This window comes from Gavialis gangeticus, unplaced genomic scaffold, assembly GCF_001723915.1.
Source record: "Gavialis gangeticus isolate Ggan-Ray unplaced genomic scaffold, GavGan_comp1, whole genome shotgun sequence".
NCBI lineage: Eukaryota > Metazoa > Chordata > Crocodylia > Gavialidae > Gavialis > Gavialis gangeticus.
In genome coordinates, this window is record NW_017729031.1 from 108,905,829 (window position 1) to 108,926,614 (window position 20,786).

At 57.6% G+C, this 20,786-nt stretch overlaps 1 protein-coding gene across 2 annotated transcripts in view; it reads left to right on the forward strand.

Annotated features, from left to right (window-relative positions):
* The first annotated feature begins 1,592 nt into the window (after positions 1-1,592).
* ITGA2B (integrin subunit alpha 2b) overlaps positions 1,593-20,786 on the forward strand; it is a 27,717-nt gene continuing 8,523 nt past the window's right edge. The window contains exons 1-26 of one of the 2 annotated variants that reach the window (XM_019523553.1): positions 1,593-1,884; positions 3,253-3,383; positions 3,705-3,802; positions 4,372-4,537; positions 6,024-6,073; positions 6,409-6,454; positions 7,043-7,147; positions 7,514-7,561; positions 8,277-8,320; positions 8,687-8,746; positions 9,175-9,227; positions 10,462-10,667; positions 11,186-11,368; positions 11,737-11,782; positions 12,446-12,550; positions 12,851-12,906; positions 13,791-13,936; positions 14,325-14,450; positions 14,950-15,017; positions 15,523-15,670; positions 16,213-16,305; positions 16,800-16,879; positions 17,450-17,530; positions 17,942-18,047; positions 19,276-19,428; positions 20,215-20,337. In XM_019523553.1, the coding sequence (XP_019379098.1) occupies positions 1,685-1,884; positions 3,253-3,383; positions 3,705-3,802; positions 4,372-4,537; positions 6,024-6,073; positions 6,409-6,454; positions 7,043-7,147; positions 7,514-7,561; positions 8,277-8,320; positions 8,687-8,746; positions 9,175-9,227; positions 10,462-10,667; positions 11,186-11,368; positions 11,737-11,782; positions 12,446-12,550; positions 12,851-12,906; positions 13,791-13,936; positions 14,325-14,450; positions 14,950-15,017; positions 15,523-15,670; positions 16,213-16,305; positions 16,800-16,879; positions 17,450-17,530; positions 17,942-18,047; positions 19,276-19,428; positions 20,215-20,337 (2,721 nt within the window). In that variant the 5' untranslated portion in view covers positions 1,593-1,684. The remainder of the gene's footprint in view (positions 1,885-3,252; positions 3,384-3,704; positions 3,803-4,371; positions 4,538-6,023; positions 6,074-6,408; positions 6,455-7,042; positions 7,148-7,513; positions 7,562-8,276; positions 8,321-8,686; positions 8,747-9,174; positions 9,228-10,461; positions 10,668-11,185; positions 11,369-11,736; positions 11,783-12,445; positions 12,551-12,850; positions 12,907-13,790; positions 13,937-14,324; positions 14,451-14,949; positions 15,018-15,522; positions 15,671-16,212; positions 16,306-16,799; positions 16,880-17,449; positions 17,531-17,941; positions 18,048-19,275; positions 19,429-20,214; positions 20,338-20,786) is intronic. The other variant, XM_019523555.1, reaches the window with a different exon arrangement.

A 20,786-nucleotide genomic window follows, 5' to 3' on the forward strand; every position in this document is an offset into this window, starting at 1 on the left:
TCCAATGAAGTGGGCTAGGGCTCAACCTCAGGCTTCTCTCTCGTTCATTTACACCAGTGGTTCTCAACCTTTTTGGACTCGAGTCACCTCTCCATAACTTTTGTGATTGAGTGGTATTCCATTTCTTCAACTAATGTGTATATTATGGTGCTGATCTGCTTGCAGAGGGGCTGAATGATGGGGGTGGGGGATCCTTCAGGCAGGGACAAGCTAGAACCTCATCCAGACAGCCCCAGCACTCTGGTTGAGAAGCGCTGGTCTATACAGTGCAAATCTACCCTTGCCTTCTACATGACTTCAGACTAACACAGCTGACTACATCTCTGCTCATGGTGGCGGGAGCCATACTCAGTACTGGGAGCACTGGTGTTCAGCTCCAGGGTGGAGGCTCCAGGGCACAGGGAGAGTGACTGGGACATGCAGCTCTGCCAGTCTTGGCAAGACGCAGCCAGCTGTGCATAGCAGCATTTGTTTGGAATGGCTGGGAGAGGAGAGCCTTGCGTCTACTAAGGGGGCAGCAGGGCACAAGGCAGCTGTCCCTGCTGGTATCTAGCCAACATAGTGGTTTCTGTGCTGGTGGTGCTCAAACTTCCAGGTCCGCCAAGCAGATCCAGTGCAGGTTCAGTCTGCCAGATCTGGCCATACGCCCGCTCTGCCCAGGTGCTGGCCCAATCCATCCTGTGCTAAATCCGGCTCTGCGCTGCACAGACCCGGTGCATAGGGTCATGTCATCTCACCTGTAGGGCTTCCCTCAGCTCTGAAAATTAGGCACCAGGGGAATGGCAATTATTGCTGCCACAGCTCTTCCTCTTCAAAATTTTAAGACCTGTGGGGAGCCCCTTGGCCTGGATGACACAGCTTCATGGGCTGGATCTGGCCCAGTGGGGGCAAAGTTTAAGCACTGCTGCTCTGTACCTTCCTGCCAAGGGAGGCTTGCTAAGCCCAGAGTGTCATGTCACAGCCCCGGTGCACCCTGTTCTCTATATTTCCTCCTTACACTGGATCCATGGGTGATTCTAGCTTTACTGGGCACCAAGGGACTTGTGACACCCAGCTGACCAAGGCTGAGGGAGTGCAGGCTGTTGGGGTTGTCAAGCCACCACCCTGGGCACATCTGTCCAAACAAAGGCACTTAAGCCTGGAGCCCCAAACCCCATGTTGCTTCTGGACACCTGTGATGCTAGGGACACACATGTCCAGGGTAGTGCATGGCCCAGCATGATCGCTCCAGGCAGAGAAGGCTAAGCCCCCTGGAAGGGGTTCAAATGCATCAGGGCTGCAACCCTCATGATTTCCCAGCTCCCTTCTCCAGCCCCGCCACCATTTCATGCACTCTTGGCCTCCTCTCTGAAGAGCCCTCACAGTGTGTCGTCCCCTCCCCTGTCCTTCCTGGCAGGGCTCAGCTTAGTCTATACCCCACACAAAGCATAGGCATCGGGCCCTTGGTACTTGACTGGGTGAGTTGCAGGGTGGGGACCACGCTGGGTTCTTCCTATCCCAATTCCTGCCGGCAGCTGCTGTGTCCCTCTGATAACACTATTTGGGGGCAGGGGCTGCAATAGGCTGCCTGATAAGTGCCAGGAGCCATGTCACTCTGAGTGTTGGTGCTGCCTTTCTGCCCCAGTGCCTTGCCGCAGGGACCACCCAGAGCACTGGCTCCCTGGTGAGGAGGAGGGCAGAGAGGATGATGGCTTTAAACTGTGCATCTGGACTACAGCTGCCTCTCATCTGGCTGAGCTGGTGTATCCAGCTGCTCCTGATTCCCCAGGGACCATGGCTGGTGCAAGCCCTCAATCTGCGCTCCAGCCAGCCCACTGTGTACACGGGGCCTGACCGCAGCTACTTCGGCTTCTCTATGGATTTCCTCCAGGCCAGTGATGGCAGGTGGGTGATGGGGCAGGGCTGGGCCCATCTCTACCCTGCCCCTGGGCCCCTAGGACACAATTGAGGCCTGGGGCACTCTGAGGGTGAGTAGGGGTGGGCAAGGGCAATTCTTGTAGCTTTGAAAGCCCAGGAGGGGAGTGGTAAGGCTGGCAGGTGGTATCTGCTGGGCACAGCCCCGGGTTAGCTCCCCCAAGGATGTGACATGGATCTGGGTGTGTCTAGGGGGTCTAGGTGCCCTGTCATTGAGGTCCACTGTCCCCCACAGGACTGCTTGGTATGCAGAGGGCCCTGCTGCCTGTGCAGCCTGCGGGTTGCTAGTCACATCATCACACCTGTGCCAGGAGTGTGCCTAGCACCAGTGCCCGCAGCCTAGATTAACTCTTTCTACGAGAGTGCTAGGGCTCAGGCTATGTGCTGCCCATAGTGGGGTCTGAGCAGCCTACTCCCTTTGGAGTTGCTAGGAGTAGCTTTCTGGGCTGCTTCTGCCTCTGTGACACCTGCAATCCTGGGAGGGCACCTGCAGTGCCAGCACTTGTTGGGCTGCTCCTACACAGCCCTTGCTGTAGTGGAGATCCCAGTCCTCTAAGGAAGTGGTGCTCAACCTCTTTTGTACCAGGACCTATTTGTAAACATAGATGGCCAGTCCCGACCCAGTGCCCCTCACTCCCAACCCATGGCCCCACAGGCTCCAGCCCCACAGTATTTGGGGCAGGAGGTGGGTGTGTGGGGCAGAAGGGGGGGTGTATGGGACATGGGGGTGGGGGGTGCCAAGCAGCCCCTCACAAGTTGGAACTCTGCCAGCCTGCAAGGGAAAAGCCATGGTTTCCCACCTTTTTCTCCTTTTAAAGGAGAATCGATTTTTAAAGTTTGCTCATGACCCTTTCATATATTCTTGTGACCCACTTTTGGGTTGCAACCCTTGGGTTGAGAAACACTGCTCTAGGGCAACCATGAGTCCTTGTTAGGGACCCAGGGCATTCTAGGACTGCCCTCTTCTGTGAGTCCCAAAATGCCAGGCAGTGCTGCAATAGGCAGCTGCTGGGTCCCACGGCTGCATTGCAGCATGGGGCGAAGAGGCTCTGAGTCGTTCCGATACCAGGCACTTCCTCACAGTCTGGGAATGAAGGAGCAGAGGCCTGGGCAGGAAGTGGAAGGCAATGGGCAGCAAAAGGCAGCCAGGACAGCTGGGCGGGCAGGATTCTCCAGACCAGGAGCCCTCCAGAGTCCCCAGACCCTAGATCAGGGTCTGTTCCACTGCCCCTGGAGGCTCTGCCCAACCCCATTCAGCCACCTGCATGTGATGCTGCGGGGGCCCAGTGGCAGGGGTGCATGCCTGGCCCTGACATGGGTGACTCTCTGTGCCCACAGCATGAATATAGTGGTGGGAGCCCCGAAGGCCAACACCTCACAACCTGGTGTGATCGAGCCCGGAGCCGTGTTCTTGTGCCCCTGGGCGCCCCATGGGAAGCCGTGCCACGAAATACCATTTGATAGCGAAGGTGAGCACCTGCTGGGCTGTGGAGAGAGCTGAACTTCCTGCCTCTGGCCTGCCCCAGGGCACTTGGTGATAAACTGGGGGGGACAGGGGTGGGTGTGAGGAGGGGCAGAGACATCCCTCCCAGTGTGGAGCAGAGTTGGTGCTGGCATGTGTGGGGAGGGGCAAGATTGCCAGATTTCCCACAAAGCAGGTGCCAGCTTTTGGCCAGGCTGTGGGGAGGGGGTGCATTCCTGGTTAGGTTTGGCTGAGGTGGGTCAGGGGTCCCTACTGCCACCCTGGCAGCTTCAGCCCGGCCCTCTAATTGAGCTTCTGCTCTCCCCAGGGGATCAGATGGTGCGCAGGCATCACCTCAAGCTGGAGACCTATAAATCACACCAGTGGTTCGGGGCATCTGTGAGCACCTGGAAGAGCAACGTGGTGGTGGGTCCCATGGACAATACAGATCCTCGGGCAGCACAGTCCCTCTGGAAGGAGCCAGCAGAGTTGGGCTGGACTGGGAGACTAAGGGGGCCCCATGGTGGGAGATGGAGGAAGGGGAGACCCTATGTCCAGGTGCTGGCTGCTTGTGGCCACTAGGGAGCCAGCCCATGGCGTTGTGATGGGAGAGAAAGGGGCGGCTGGCTCACTCGGTTACAGCCCTTCTCCCCTGGGCTGTCAGCAGGGAACAGTCCCACCAGGCACCCTGGCCTGCAGTCACTCTGTGGCTGCTCACCAAATAAATAGCACGTTGGTGCTGAGGGTTGGATAGCCCCTGGCAGGGAGATGCAAGGGAAACGTGAATGTCCGTGGCTTATTCCAAAGGGAGCCGGGGAAGTCTGGGGCAGAGACGGACCAGCAGTCAGCGGTTCTAGCCTCACCTGCTGATGGGCCTGGCCAGCACGGCACCATGCTCTCAGCAAGGTGCCGGACAGCAATGGCTCCCAGCAGTTGATGGGGGGTGGGGAGAGGAGGTGCCTGAGCGTTAGCTGAATCTTCTCTGCGCCCTGCAGGCCTGCGCCCCCCTGCAGCACTGGAACGTCTTTGAACACTCAGCACAGGCCACCAAGACGCCTGTCGGCACCTGCTTCATCGCCTTCAGCAACCTGAGCCACTTTGCTGAGTATTCACCCTGCCGCTCTTACCAGATGGATTCAGCGTATGCTCAGGCTGGCAACTGTGAGTGAGGGATTCCCCAGGGCTGGTTGCTGAGACCACCCCTCACCCTGGGGCACTTTTCCATGTAGAGATGGGGTGTGACACAGGGACTCTGAGTGTGCACAGGCTATATCCCCAGGTACCTGGGGAGCAACGGATGTCCCTGCATTGCCCCCAGCTGTGTGCTGCTGCAGGCTCCTGCTTTCACCACTGTCTGGCTGGGAGTAGCTTATCTGCCCCCATCACTACCAACACTCATGCCCAGGCCCTCACAACCACTGGGGAAGTGGCATCACCCTGTGGAAAATGAAGCACAAAGAAGCTGGGCCTAGCCTCCACTGCTCAGTGCCCAGCATGCGACTCCCTCCACTGCAGTTGCCAAACTCTCCCAGGGAGAGGAGGCTGAGCCAGGCAACAACCAAGCCCCAGCCTGGTGCCAGGCCCAGCTCAGACTGGGCGCTCTCTGTAGGTGCCATTACAGGGGGCTGGATCCTGGGGGCTGGGAAACCCAGGGCTCCTCCTCTACCTGTTTTACACCTCACTTCCTAATAACTTTGGGTGTCTATACACATGCTGTGGGGCTGGGGGCAGGGCGTCAGGCAGGTGCTTTAATTAGAGCATCTCCTAGAGCCACTCTGATTAAAAGTGCCTGCAGTCTCGCATGAATTCAGCATGCCATGCTTCAAAATGGTGGCAGGGGCACTTGAACTAAAGCTCATATGACAAGCTTTAGTTAAAGCGCCCTGCCACCATTTTGAATCATGTGGACACTGAATAGATGTGACATGGAGGCTGCTGGAGCATGTTAACATGCACCCACAGATTCAGTTAACCTAATGCTAATTGGCACACATCTGAGCAGACATCCAGCACGTGTATTAGGTGTCCTTTGTGCCTGTGAGGAGCTGAGTACCTAGTGTATCCTGCTGTGCCAGGACTTCAGGGATTGTTGCCCTGGTGCTTAGTGGGAGCTGGGCCTTTCCTCCTCAGCCCATGTGGACGTGGTCAAACCAAAATTGTGGCCAGACAGCTGGGGCTGGTGCCCAGCCTGCAAGCGTGCAGGTTGGGGCATAGACCCATGTTATGCTTAGCTCCCCAGAGGTCTGGTTGCAGCCAGATGGACGTGAGAGGCACCAGGTCAGAGTAGATGCTGTCCTGCACTTGCTGTGTCAGACCTGATCACAGTCCACATGCTGGGGCCCGGCCTAGCATCTCCTGCTGCCCCACAGAAGACCAGAGGGCTGGCTAGTTAGGACCCAGCTCAGCCCTGTGCTGCAGGAGCTTGTCCCCAAGGCCTTGCAGGGACATGCAGAAGGAGTGTCCACCCCTTCCTGGGTCAGCTGGGGCCTCCCCAGCCTGGAAATAGCAGCTTGGATTCTGCTGTCAGGTCACAGCTGAGGTCTGGCTTGGAATGTGGAACCCAAAACCCACCGCTCTTCAGCCCCCACAGCATCCCCTAGCTCCTACCCTGCCTAGCTCCAACACTTCCTCATGCCCCTCTCCACAGACAATGACAAGCGGTACTGTGAGGTTGGCTTCAGCTTCGCCATCACCGATGTGAGTAGGGCCATGGCGGGAGCCATTGCAATGTGGGACCATGTGTACTTGTGGGTGCCTGGGTCCGTGGGGAGGCAGTCGTGTGTACACCTTTGAGTGGGTGGGAGTGCACACACTCCTAGAGGTGTGTGTATGTTTGCTCTGGAGGTACGCATGCAGGCCATGGGTATGTGTGTCCATGAGGGGGGTTATGCTCAGAGGTTGGTGCTTGGGGGAGGCACCGTTCATGTATGTGCCCAGGGATGCATGTGTGTGGACATGCATGTGCATGCCTATAATAGGGATGTGTGCCCAGGCGTGTGCATGTTCCCAGAGGGCTATATGTTCCCTTGCAGACTGGCACACTGGTGCTGGGGGCCCCAGGAGGATACTACTTTGATGGTGAGTGTCCTCTGCTCCTCCCCAGGCCAGGCCTGGGCTCTGTTGCTCTGCATGTGAGTTCCTGGGGCTCCTGGCAGGGCAGGACCAAATGTCCTCCTGGCATGATTCATCTTCCTGCAGAGCCACCCAGAGAGGGGTGACACGTGCACCAGCCATCCTGCCCACCTCTCCCCTCCTTGTATCCTGCCCCTACCGACTATGCAGCTGGAGGCACTGCTGCTGCCCAGGCCAGGGGATACTTGGGAGCAGGCTCTGACTAGGAGCCCCAGCCAGTGTTGATCCAACTTCCATGACATCCAGGCCCCCAGCTCAGTGGGGCTGGACCTCCCAGAGCCTTGGTCATGGCCCTGGGAGCAAGGAGGTGCCCATGGCTCATGCCTCCCTGCAGCTGGGAAATTCTAGTGGAACCAACCAGTGGAACCAGAGATCCCACGCCCTCACCAGGCACGGGCCCAGCAGGGCCTGAGTGACCCTGAGTCCACTGTGCATGGGGTGGGGGAGAGGAAGGGGACATTAACCCTTTAACTTTGTCTGCCACCTCCCCCTCCCAATCACTTTCTCACTTGAGGATACTGGATGTGCCCTCAGGGATGATCTTCACAGTCAGTTTGTCTGCACTCAAGTCCTACCCTGCAGCCAAGGAGGAGCAGGTGACAGAGGAGGTGCTCCATGTCTATGAAGACTCATACAGAGGTGAGTGGGCACTGGACAGCACTTCTGTCCACTCCACCCCCAGCTGGTCTTTAACTTCATGCCTTCCTCACCACTGAGGAACTGGGGCACAGAGCAGAGCAGTGTTTGCACAAGGGCACCCACAAGTCACTGGCAGAGTCCAAGCTTCCAGCCCCTCTGCTCTAACCCATCAGGCCCCACATAACTTCCAGAGCCGGGAAGAGACCCCAGGAGTCCTGGCGCTCTCCTGCCCTAACTGATAGTTCTTCCCTGTCCCTAACCCTTGTCATCTCTCCTCCACATGCTGACAGCTCTGCCCATTTCGTGCAATAGATGGGGGTTTGTGGGGGTGAGCTAGTTAACCCAAAGTCCCTCTCTCCCTTTCAGGGTACTCAGTAGCTGTGGGGGAGTTTGACGAGGATCCCAGGACGGCAGGTATGGTGATTTGCCCTGCGTGCTAGGGTGTCTCATTCTCGTCTCCCTAGGAGCTCTGGTGTTCAGCAGATTGCCCCATGCTGCACTGGGCTCCCTTCCCCTGGGGCTGCCAGCTGGGGTCCTCAAACCATGATACTGTGGGGATGTCTCACTCCCTGCCAACAGCTGGCAGTCTTTTCCCCACTGTCCTCCCCCTACTAGTCTCTGTGCACCACAGCTCTCAGTGAAGCTGGTCACAGAGGCTCCCTCCAAGTGAGGTGGCAATCCATGGGCAAATGGGACCTGTGGCCCCAGTGCTGCTCTTCTGTCTCGCACCTGACTCACCAGAGAGCCTGGGCTTAGCCATCTCCCAAGAGTTTTTCCCACTGTGCCTCTGTCTCTGACCTGGGGGTTGGCTCTGCAGGACCTGCCTGGCCTGGGCATCACACCCATGAGGTTACCAGCTGCCCAGTTTGGTGTGTAGGCCAAAGGTGCCCAAATCTTCCCAGATCCAGGGCATGGGCAGTGCCCCCTTTGAGGGGCATTGCAGAGCCAGCCAAGGCCAGGCAGTGCCCCTTTCTCATGCCCCTCTGGTCCCTCTATGAACCCCCCAGTTCTTGCAGGGGGTCCCAAAATGAGCCTAGTTACTGGTGACAGGGAGCAAGTGCAGTTGGGGTCCTAGGCTTGGGGCAGGGTCCTGGGCCATTCACACAGGGCTTGTGTGTTTCCTTTGCAGAGTATGTGGTGGGCGTTCCCAACAAATACATCACCAAAGGTGGAGTGAGTATTGTTCCCACCTCCATGTTGCTGACCAGGCCAGGGGTCTGATTTTCTTGCCCAGTCCAGGGCCCTGAAGCTGTTCTGGGACAGGCCCAGGCACTGGGAGCTACTCTCATTTTGCCTGGTCCTGCTGTAATTCCCTCTCTACCCTGCAGAGGCACTGTGGGGCTCAGGTGGGGTAGCGGCTTCTCCCTAAGGTGCCAAGGCCTGAAGACCCAGTGTCCTCAGGCAGGAGGATGGTGTGGGGCCCTGGGCCCTGGGCCCTGCTCTTCCATAGGGGAATCTATGTAGAGGGCAGGTCCCTTCTACCCTGGGGTCAGAGCTGCCTTCAGTCCCCCCTAGCTGTTTTGTTCCTCCCCACGGCAGGTCGAGATCTTGAGCACCCGCAAGAAGCTGCAGCTGCTGCAGAATATCCAGAGCGAGCAGGTACCAGCCCCCAGCACCGTCCCACTCCCTGCTCCCCGCCAGCAGGGCTCCTGCTCCCCCAGTACAACCCCCTGGCACCAGCCCCTGCTTCCCCACCCTGCCCTGTAACAACCTGCCACATCACCCACTCTGTCCCCAGGTAGGACCCCAGCCTTGATCCCTACTGGATAATCCCCACTGCACTGCCCCACACACTTGCCTCTTGCCCCTAAGTTATCAGTCTCTGAGAAACATAGCAGAGGCTATGGGATCAGGTTGAGAGGCACTGGCAGGGCTCTGAGGGGAACACAGGGCTGGAGAAACAGAGGATCTAGGTTGGGATTTTGGGAGCCCTGCATGCAATGTGCTCCTTCAAGACAAGCACCCCTAGGACTGGGGATCCGGGGTGTGGCCCAGCCCAGTGCTCACCCTCACCTTGTGTCTTCCAGGTTGCTTCTTACTTTGGGCACACAGTGGCTGTTGCGGATGTCAATGGAGATGGGTGAGGGCATTTCCCCCTTCCAGGATCAGGCTGAGGTCTTGGCAACGCTGTTGGAGCAGGTGGGGAGGGGCCTTCCCCAAGTCTTGCAGGCTGAACTGAGGGTGTCCAGAGTGACTTGCATTGCACTGCCAGAGGTGGATGCAGGAGCTTGTGGGGTGACAGGTTTCTGTCTGTTCCGGTGAGCGAGCACCTTGAGGAGCCCTGTGCCCAGCGCTGCTTGTCTGTGGTGCCCCCAACAAGGCCCAGCTCAGCCCCTGGAGCCTCTGCTTCATCCCCTTCAGCCTCATTCAGAGCTGTGCACACAGGGAGGGAGCCCTGCCAGATCCCCCATCTCCCGGCCCCACAAGCCGCACAAATCCCAGTGCACAGTCTGGAACCATGGCACAACCCGGCCTGCCCCACGATGGGTGGAGGCACTGGGCAGCACTGCTTGCCCTCCTGCCCTGGAGATACTCTGATGCTCCCAGCTCTCCTCTTGCTTTTGGGCTTGGCAGGCTCCTTTTGATTCCTCATGTTGGGTTTGTGCTGCCACCTGGTGCCCACTGCAGCTGGTACAGCCTGGCATGAGGCAGGCTGTGGGCTCTGGCTCCAGCAGGGGCAAAGGGCAGTGAGAGGCAGGAGAGGGACAGAGCAGTATGCTGCAGGGGCACCACCCACCCGCCCCATTTGTGGTGGTCCAATGACCACTGATTGCTCCCCCAGTTGCCCCAGGGGAAGGAGCAAACTGAGGAGGGGCCTGGCCTCCCTCTCAGGGCAAAGGGCTGCAGGCTGCCCCCATGCTACCTGGGTCAAGGGGATGGGCTGGAGGTCATTCAGGAGAGCTGTGCATGGCAGCTGCTGCTGTTTATGAAGCACAGGTAGGTGAGCTCCCTCCCCACCTGTCCGTAGCTGGGGACAAGCAGACAGGAGACAGCTCTGCATAGCTCCCAGAGCACTCGGCCCAGAGAAGCCAGAAGAACCCCAGGTTGTGACAGTGTCCTGCAGCCTCTGTGCGGACAGCAGCAGGGGCAGGGAGCCAGGGCACCCTCTGCTTGGCGCAGGGGAGCAGTGAACGTGGGCACTTCAGAGACTTGCACCCCTGGCCCCATTGTCCCTATTTCTGCCCCCCGTCTGGGGTCACTGTAACACTGCCTAGGCCCTGTGGGCCAGCCCTGCTATTTTGACCCTACTATCAGGTAGGCCATGGCTCTGGGGCTGGGGCTTTGCCCTTGTGTGAGCTGTCCCTGTCTCCCAGGAAAGACGATATCTTGGTGGGGGCCCCACTGTACATGGAGCGCCGCTCTGACCGGAAGCTGTATGAGGTGGGACGCGTCTACCTGTACCTGCAGCTAGGACGTCCCTACAGCAACCCCTGGCAGAAGCTGACGGGCACTGATGTGTACGGCCGCTTTGGCACTGCCATTGCACCACTTGGGGACCTGGACCGGGATGGCTACATGGGTAATGTCAGCCATGCCTCACCCAGTTGGCACACTGGGCCTGGGCACACATTCTCTTCCCAGGGTCTCAGCCCTTCCCTGCTCCATGGCTGAGGCCTGTGTAGCTAGCACAAGGGAGAGGCTGAGGTAGGGGTGTTGTGTGTGCACTGTGGCAGGGATGGGCACTGTGGGTTGACATGGAAACCTGCCCATGGGACATGAGGCTGGTGGGGCTGGAGGTTGGGTAGAGGAGAAGGGGCAGATGAGCATGACAGCAGTCCCTGGCTGGGTTGGGATGAGTCCAGCCCTGGAGTAAGCGAGCTTATGTGTGCCTTGGCAGGGGCACATGGGCCTGCCCTGGGCTGGAGCTGCTGCTTCTGCTGCCACCTTCACCCTTCCCATGGCCTGGGCACAGCACAATCCCAGTCACTGCACCCATGTGTGTGAGATCCTTACACAGGTGAGCAGAGGCACAGGTGGCCCAGTCTGTGCCCTGCCCCCGATGCTGGGCTCACAGGTCCCTCTGCTTTGTTCACTCAGATGTGGCAGTGGGAGCCCCATTTGCTGGCCAGGGTGGAAGTGGCTGTGTGTTCATCTACAATGGGCACAGTGAGGGGCTTCAGACACCTGCCTCCCAGGTCCTGGACAGCCCCTTCCCTGGGCGTGCCAGTTTTGGCTTCTCTGTGCGTGGAGCCACTGACATTGATGCCAATGGGTACCCAGGTATGGAGATCACCACAGTCCAGAGGCACTGACTATTACAGCCCACACCCCCTAAATCAGGACACCACAAACTGAGAGCAGAGGGAAGCCTGGCTGTGACCACAACCAGGTGGGATGGTGGGAGGGTGACAAGGGCTCAGCCCCAGCAGTATTGCAGGTCATCAAGGCCCCTGTGCTTGGCACTGCCCCCTGCCCTGTCTAGCGCTGACCCTGTTTGTTGCACAGACAGGCTTCTAGGGCACAGTAGACCACATTGTCCTTGCTAGACAGCACCTGCCTCTGCCCATGGCTGCTGCTGCCAGTACACCCTAGATCTCATGCCTGGAGTCTGAATTGACCCCATTCTGACCCTTGGCTTGTGTCCACAGACATGCTGGTTGGGGCGTTTGGTGCTGGCAAGGTGGCTGTGTACAGGTGAGTACTCAGGATGACCATGTGCCAGACCAGGATGTCACTCCAGGGCACTGTGCACCCTTTAGAGATGTATCCTGGAGTCTGCCTTCCCACAGGAGGATCAAGCCCTTAAAGCTCCCACTGTGGGGCTGGCAGGGCAGGTGGCACAATTCACAGGGCAGGCAGCACAATGCACAGGACAGGCTCTCTCCAGGCACCAGCTGCTCCCTCACTGCATTCTTAGCCCCAGGGCCTCCAGTCCCATGGGGAGGGACTGGCACAGGCTACAAGCCTCCAGTCCCCTCTCACCACTTCCTCCCTGTGGCATCAGGATCCTGCCATGCTTACCTGTCTCCCCAGCCCAGCAGCCCCCTTGTGTCAGTGTCATGAGGATAACAGCCTACTACTGCTGGAAGCCCTTGGGGCTTCTCCTTGCTGCAGAGCACAGGACCTGCAGGGTTTGAGCCCAGGTGTGGCTCCTCCCCATCCCTGGCTGGATTGGGTTGAGTCCAGCCCTGGAGTAAGTGAGCTCAGATGCATCTTGGCAGAGGCACATGGACCTGCCTTGGGGTGGAGCTGCTGCTTCCACTGCCCCCTCCCTATCAGTGCTGCGTTTGAAGGCCTGGATCCTTGACTTCCCTCCAGCCTTTGCCTGGGTCTAATTGTTCCTGATGGTGTCCACAGGGCTCAGCCTGTGGTGATGACCAAGACCCAGCTCTCCATGCCAGATGTGTTGAACCCTGAGGAGAAGACCTGCACCATGCCTGACTCCAAGACTCCTGCCAGCTGGTGAGCAGACTGGGGTGCAGTATGCTTTTGGGTGGCATAGTGCTCTTGTGGATGGGCAATCATGGGGTGTGGTGCCTGTAGGGGAAAAGGGGTTGTGGGTTGGGGATGGAGGTGCTGCAGAGGCCATGATGAGGGGTGGGGCAGGGGCAGGGGCCTGAGCCAAGGCTGACATGGCTTGACTGAGAGCCCAGAAACATGAAAGTGCCTGGGTCTACCTAGCAAGCTGCTGTCCCCACCCCTCAGTGGCCTGGCAGACCCCTAACCCTTCTTGGGGGGGGGGTGTTATTTCTGCCATTGCAGCTTCTCCATTGAGATATGCGTGAGCGTGTTGGGGAAAAGCATCCCAGAGGAGATCGGTGAGTGCAGGCGACCGCGTGCATGAGCCCCTGGGGAGCTGGCTCCCTAGGGCAGGCAGCAATGACCAGCTGCAGCCTGGGGCAGGGCCAAGGTTATCTGTAAAGTGCTGGTTCCAGTGGGCAAGTGGGCATGAAGCTGTATTGTACCCCTGCTATCTCTGAGGCTGGAGTCTAAGGCTGTGTATCTGCTAGCTGCACTTTATGGAGTTGCTCCAGGATGTAGTTATGCCTCTGATGGGAGATAGGCCTTGAGGGGGCTGGCAGACCTGGGTACCTCACCAGTCCTCTCTCTCTGGGTCACTGGCTTAAATCCTGCCGTGCTCAGCAGTGGCTGCCCAGTGGCTCCATAGCTGCTTTTTAGAGGCTTGTGTTGGCCTGGTGGGCTGATCCCCAAGCCATGACATCTGGCCCTCATGGACTCCCTTCCCACCAGAGCTGAGGGCTGAGCAGGCCATGGAGATGATTTCATAGATTTCATAGACATTAGGGCTGGAAGGGACCTCGGAAGATCATCGAGTCCAGCCCCCCGCCCAAAGGGCAGGAAGTCAGCTGGGGTCATAGGATCCCAGCAAGATAAGCATCCAATTTCAGTCCCTTCCAGTGGACCCCTTGCAGCCAGTGCTGGAATAAGGGAGGCTCCCCTGTGGGTGGCCTAGTCTCTCATCTCCTAGGCCATGGGAGTGATTGGAGGGTGAAGGCAATACTCCTCAGTGCACTTGCTTTCTTGACCTAACCCAGCCAGGTCAAGCTACTCTCAGTTTGATGATCAGCATGACAGGAGATGGGCTGGGAGAGGAAACGGGTCCCACAGTTAAAGTGTGCCAGCTCCGTGCAGCCACTGAGCACTGGGAACTGTGACTACCCCATGCTTCCACGTGCCCCAGGACTGAATGCCAACCTGCAGCTGGATCGGATGAAGCAGAAGTCTGGGAAACGGATCTTCTTGCTCAAGCCACAAGAGTCCACATTGACCCTGAAGCTGTCAAACGAGGGACCTCCCTTCTGCCATTTCTTCTCAGCCTATCTGCGGGTATGGAGGGGTTAGAGGCAGGGTGCACCACAGCTGTGGTCTGTAGGAAAGCTATTGGGGCACTGGAGAAGAGGGTGGGTGAAGCCCATGGCCCTGGCAGCCTCTGGTTGTGTGCAGATAGGGTGGCCTCAAATCCATGTGGGAAATCAATGAAGCCCTTGGCTGGAGTGGTGCTTCAGAGGACTTTGTCCCTAGGGAGAAGGAGCTGCCTTGATGCCTGGGCACAGACTTCATGTGATTGAGATCTCTCAGAAGAGAATGAAGCTGAGGTTGTCTCTTAGGCACAGATCTGGGGTTGGCAATGTCTGGGCAGCAGAGTGAGGCAGGGAGACTCAAGGAAGGGAGATTCTCTTCACCATTTTTCATCTCTCCTCCTCCACCCCCTAAGAATGAGGCTGATTTCAAGGATAAGCTAAGCCCGATAGTCGTGAGCATCAGTCTGACCCTGGCCACCCCATCAGACACCGAGGACTTGGGACTTGTGCTTTACGGAGACACCCTGGTTCAGAAACAGGTAGGCTGGCTTCCTGCCTCTCCTATCTGCCTGGGGAGCTGCAAAACTGTCCAAGCAGTGGGGCTGAGGCACTGCATGAACCCTGCACCCAGCCTGTGGAGGAGACCAGGCCAAGCTGCCAAGAGAGCCGCACCAGCTCATTTCACAGAGATGGGATTTGCCCCTGGAATCTGGTTTTCACTGCAGGAGAGGCCTGTGGCTGCCATCTCAGCTCCAGAACGATTCTCTTCAATGCAGCTGGTGCCCTTTCACCCAGACCCACAGACCTCCTGCCCTCCCAGTATTGAGATCCCTTCTCCTTGTGCTAGTGCCGTCCATCTTAACCTGTAGCCTGTTGCTATCCAAACCAGGTTCCCTCATGACCACTGTACTGATTTTTCTGACTCCCAACCTTTCCTGGCTGTGCCTGGGGTTGGTCTGGAGCAGAGAAAGGCCAGTCCTGTTGCAACACACCATTTACTAAAATCTATCTTTGCCTTGTGTCTTTCCCTGGCTGCAGACACGCATCGTGTTGGACTGTGGTGAAGACAACGTATGCATCCCTGACTTGAGGCTGTCGGCCTACACGTAAGCACCACAGCAGGGCTGTGTGGGACTTGTGGCTCAGACCCTCCTGGCTGGGGATGAGGTTAGGATGAACCCACTGTCCTTCATGGGTCAGGAAGACTTCCTTTCAGGGCGTGTTGCTAAAGTCAGTTCTTTGAAGGTAGTTTATTTATGCCTAGTCTGAAGCCCCCAACATTAGCTGTTGTCAGCAGCAGAATACAGGACTAGCTGGGGAGCTCTAGGAATCAAGACAGCTTGGTTCTGATTGGCCATTACCCATTGTCACATGATTTTTATTGGCTAACACACATTGTAGACAGCTTCTATTGGCCATTTCCTGCTGTTGTACAGTTCCAATTGGATAGCCTCAAATATAGGTGATTCCTGTGGCCAAAACCCATCATTATATGCTTTCTATTGGCTAGCACACACTGTAGAAGATTCTCATTGGCCAGTTCCAAGATTTCTTCTCCCTAAGGATGGGGCCTTGGCTCTATCTGCTGTTATAACTGTGCCTCTCTTTCAGGCGTCTGGATTACCTGCTCATTGGTGCCGAGAACATGGTTCACATTAAGGCTGATGCTACCAATGAAGGGGAAGGTGCTTTTGAGGCAGAGCTGCAGGTGCAGCTCCCACCCAGTGCCCACTATCAGAGAGCTATCAGCAACATCCAGGTACAGAGGGGCCTGCCAGGGCCCTCCACTCTCTGGAGGCTCGAGGGCATTGGCCATGCCAGAATCTTCCTATGTGCAAGCAGGGCTTTCCCAAAAGGATCCAGGAGACACCCTCCCTGACCTGACCCTACAGCAGGAAGAAAGGGGATCCTTCAGAGCTCCCTCCACTGACACTTCTCTGCAGCAGGATTTGCAGTCCTTCCCCATGCCTCAGTCACCTGCCCCAGACAGGCTTTGCCATTGCACTGTCTCTTCTGTGTCATCATCAGGATTTGAACCCTGATCTTCAGCTGTTGCTTGGGCTGCAGGGGATCTCTCTACTCCCTGGTAGGCTGCTAGGCTCCTATTGGCCCCACACACACATTGCACAGCCTGAACAGGGATGGAGGACCTCGGGGAATGGTTCCCATATCTGTGGATCCAGGCACCTCTCACATTGTGACACCATCTATCCAGGGGGAAGCATCACTCTCCCTGCTCCAGCCTGCCCCTACAGCTCCTCCTTGTGATAACTTCTTGTCCCCAAACCCATCCCACTGCAGGGCATGGAGAAGCTGATCTGTAACCCCAAGAAGAAGAATGACACCCACATGGTGATCTGTGAGCTGGGGAACCCCATGAAGACTGGCACCAAGGTATGGGGCATCTCTGCTGCATGCCAGACAGTGCCTATCTCTGTCTCCTGCTGCCTTTGCCTGAGGCAGGCTGCTAAAGCCCTCAAGTGGCATGTCCCTTGGCCAGGACAGGACTGGATGATAATCCACTGTCCCTCTGATAATCTCCAGGAGCCTTGGGCTGCTGACTGGTCACTGCAGTTCTCAGTGATGGTGCCCTGGGCTTCTGCACATGTGCTGGCCACTTTCCCAGCTCATCCCAGCACTCACACCACTGAGACTGTGTTCCTGCTTTGGGGCAGAACTTGTCCATGGAAGTTCAGCAGTGTCTGTGGGTGCACGCTGTCTCTTCTTATGGTGTCTGTGGTATCTGTGCTCTTGGCTATAGTCACAGGGGCAGGGTCCTTGTGTACTTGCTTTCTGGATCAGGAGTGCTACATGGCAACACTGAGCCCTGTGGCCTCTGTAGTCTGGGGCATGGTGCATGGTACATACATGCTCTCCCCTCTCTACAGGTCACTGTGGACATAGCACTCAGTGTTGCCAACCTGGAGAATGCAGGTGACACCATCATGTTCCCATTGCAGTTGAGGAGGTGAGGCAGCAAACACCCTTTTCCTCTCCCTACCAGTGTGCGCAGAGGCCTGGTGATGTCTCTGACCATGTCCCCCTGTGGTGGGCATCCATCACTGGGCTGCACAGTGCCAGCCTGGACAGAGCCTGTGAGCCCTTCAGGCTTCTTGGGAGGCTTGGAATGAATTGCCCTTCTCCCCCTGCCCTTTGGGGAGCAGGCCCCAGGTGTCCCAGCACTGAAGGGTTGGTTTGCTATCACCCCTTGGCCACTTACTTGAAGTCACCTGCAGAAGCATCTGATGAAGATCCTTGCCACAGTCCTGATCCAATCCCAGCGCTGGGCCTCAGGCAGATAGGAACAAATTAACCCTTGCAAGCCCCTGGGAGATGGCTAGTTACTATGCTGGTGACAAAGTGACTGTGACACCCAGGAGATCAGTGGTGAACCCAGGAGTGTTGCACCCCACTCTCACCACCCATACCCATTGTCCCCACCCTGCCTCCTGCCAGTGATACTCATGCCCCACTCACCCTGAGTCAATGCTTCATGTGAGACTGACCCAGCATTTTCCCCTCCCCTCTTGTGCTGCAGCAAAAACAGCCAGAATCCCAACAGCAATGTGGCGGTGGTGCGGGTCCCCATCAAAGTGGCTGCCCAGATGGAGCTGAGAGGGTGAGGGGCTCCTGGGGGAACTGAGGGGAGATGGGTAGGGTGGATCCTGGGGGAGACAGGTACTTCTTGTGAAGGTTGAGGTGGAGTTGCTCAGTGACCTAGACTGATGCTGGGGCCGGCCTAGAACCTGGGGCCAGCCCAACGGTACTGGCCATGTAATGCTGCAGTACTACTCTGGGCCTAGTGGCACTGGGTTCACAGCCATGCAGCATCCCTTCAAAGGATGCATGTGGATGGCAGTGTCAGGTTATGAGGCAGTGGCAACCCCTGCAGGGCCTGATACCAGCTTGCCCTGCTTCTGGGGGCCAGCGAAGGGACAGCTCCACCATGGGGAGGGCACTGGGAGTGGAGGTGGGGGCAGTCTAATGCTGGTAAGACAGGCATGAGCCTTTCTGCCTTTGGGTCCCCTAGAAATTCCCTCCCCGCAACCATGGTGGTGCCACTGGAGGGCTGGACGCAACCAGAGAAGAGCCGCCGGCTGGAGGACTATGGCCCCAAGGTGGAGCATGTCTACCAGGTAGGGACCTGGCAGTGTGGAGGGGTGGGTGTGTGGGGCAAGGGACACAGTGGAGCCAAAGACCTTTAGACCAGTGGTCCTCGACCTCTTTTGTACCGGGACCCATTTGTGAACATTGGTGGCCGGTCCTGACCCAGAACCCCTCACTCCCAACCTGTTGTCCCCCAGCTACCTGATGGGTGTATGGGGTGGGGGAGGGATACAAGCAGCCCCTTGCAGGCTGGGATGCTGCCAGCCTGCAAGGGAAAAGCCATGGTTTCCCACATTTTTCTCCTTTAAAGGAGAATTCATTTTTAAACTTTGTTGATCCATTTTTAAAGTTTGTTCATGACCCTTTCATATATTCTTGCAATCCACTTTTGGGTCACAACCCACAGGTTGAGAAACACTGCTGGTCTCCAGCACCATCCACTTTTCAGGAACGCTGTCACCTCCATCTGGCACCAAGCTGTACCCCCAGCCAGGGTCTGGCCAGAATGGGGAGTACAAGGGCCTGGGAGACATGCTGGGTCCCCTCCCCAGAGGGTACAGGGTATGCTCAGCCCCAAGCCCCAGGGGCCTCTGCATGCAGCTGAACTACAGACCAACATGGGGATTGAGCTAGGTGATCAGGGCAGCCTGCTGAGCAGCAGGTGGAGCCAGGGGCTGCGCTGGCCTCCCAGGGTCCCATATGGCTGACTTGAGGGCTGCATGGGCTGCGGGGATGTGTAAGTATTAGGGAGCTGCCAGCAAGCCGTTTCTGCCCTGAAAGCTCAGAGTCTGGGCTGTGTGGCGCCCAAGGCAGCCAGGCACCAGGTGGGCAGAGCCACGCCATGTGCTGTCATGGTCCCTCACGCCTGTCTGCTGGGGGGACACATGCTTCTGCACCCATGCCCACTTCTCCATGCTGTGCTTCAGCACTGTCTGCACGGGGGTGGGGGCAAGGACCTTGGTGTTCCTTTGCAGATGTGGCACTGGCATTGACCTCTGATCCACTTGGATGCAAAGCAGTAAAACCCCTGTCTACTCTGCTGCCTCCCTCAGACAGTATCAGGAGAAGGCCCATCCCATGGGAGTTATGCAGCCAGACTGGCTAGGAGAGTCATGACTAAGCTTCTTGCCCACAGCACCAGGTGCCAGGCCCCTGGCCCACAGTGCAGCACACAACAGGCTCCCAACTCCATCCCTTGCCCTCCCTACATGACTGGCCTGCTGCCCCCTGTTTACACCTTTCCTTTCCTCCCCCAAGCTGCATAACAAGGGCCCTGGGACAGTGAGCGGAGTGGCCCTTCAGGTGGACTTCCTGAGCCGGTTCCAAAGTGACTTCTTTCTGTACCTCACGGGCCACAGCACTGAAGGGAAGATCAACTGCTCTGACTCCAGAGACGTCAACCCTCTTGGGGTAAGAGTGGAGATGTGTGTGAGGAGGCCACTGCTTCTGGGGCAGGGGAAGGGAGAGGAGACCACAGCTCCCTGAGGGTGCAGAAAGGGTGCCTGCAGCCCTCTGGTCGCAGGGCCCCAGCTCTGGCTCTTGCAGGGCCCTCCACCTCTCTGTAGATCTGGGCTTCAACTGCACAAGTGCTGAGCTCTGTGGCTGGCACTTGGTTCCACACTGACTAGGGGACATGGGCAGCCCCAGAGTGAGGGGATGGTGGGAGCAGCAAAGGAAACTTCCCTTCTCAGCCTTGGAGCAGGATTGGCTGTCTCAGACTGTTTGTGGTAGCAAGTACTCACAGGCACAGCCAGTCTCGCTCCCTCTCCCCTGACCATGGCACAACCCAAGTCATTGCCTGAGCCACCAGCTTGGGGCTCTAGTGAGCTCTTGTCATACAAGACAGCCAGGACAGAGCCCACTGTCATGCTCCCGGGTCTATCCCAGGCCTGCAGAGGTGCTGGGAAGGGTGCAGGCTGGAACAGGACAACCCAAGGGACCAGATTCTGGCCATAATCATTGCTGTAAATCCAGAGGGGGAATCCTGGACCACACTGCAGTCACCCCAGAGAGTGAGAACAAGATCTGTCATTGTCCATCCACTCATGTCAATAGCTCTGTCCCAGGGTCCCTTGTCAAACAGGGCCGGGGGGACAAAGTCTTGGAGTAATGATTTCCCCCACCCCACCCCACCCATACACACACAACTGATGGGCGCAGGGATGAGAAGCCTATGTTGCATCCCTCTTATTCCAGCTGGAGATCCAAAGACCCACGGTCTCCCCCAGCCACAATGAGAGCCGCCAGCCAGCCCACAGGCGAGAGAGACGGGAAGCAGATGAGGAAGGCCCACCTGCTCTCCGGGAGCCCCTTCTGCTGGTAAGTGAGGGCTGCTCTGAGCATGCTGTACTGAGAAAACTGGTCCTACTGACACCAGCTGTGCTGTGGGGCTACCCAGAGACAGCCAGGGAGAATGGGAGGAACAGGAAGCTGCTGCTGGCAGGGGGGTCCTGACCTAAACAGAAGGTCATGGGGATATGCAGGAGCTGTGGGCATGGGGCAGTCAGAGAAGCAGAAGGGTCCTGAATGCAAGGTGGGTGAGGGAGCTGTGCAGACCATGTGGGTAGAGTGGACGGTACATCCAGGTAAGGTTCTGTGTTTGTGCACCTCCAGGTCCTCCTAGCCTCCCTGAGCCTCAGCTCCAGCCCCTGGGGCAGGGCTACCCATTACACTCTCCTTCTACCCATTCTAGAGCTGAGCATCCAGAGGGGATGAACTCACCCCCCCCTCCCCCACTCCAGCCTACTGCCCCCAGGTTCTAGGTCCAG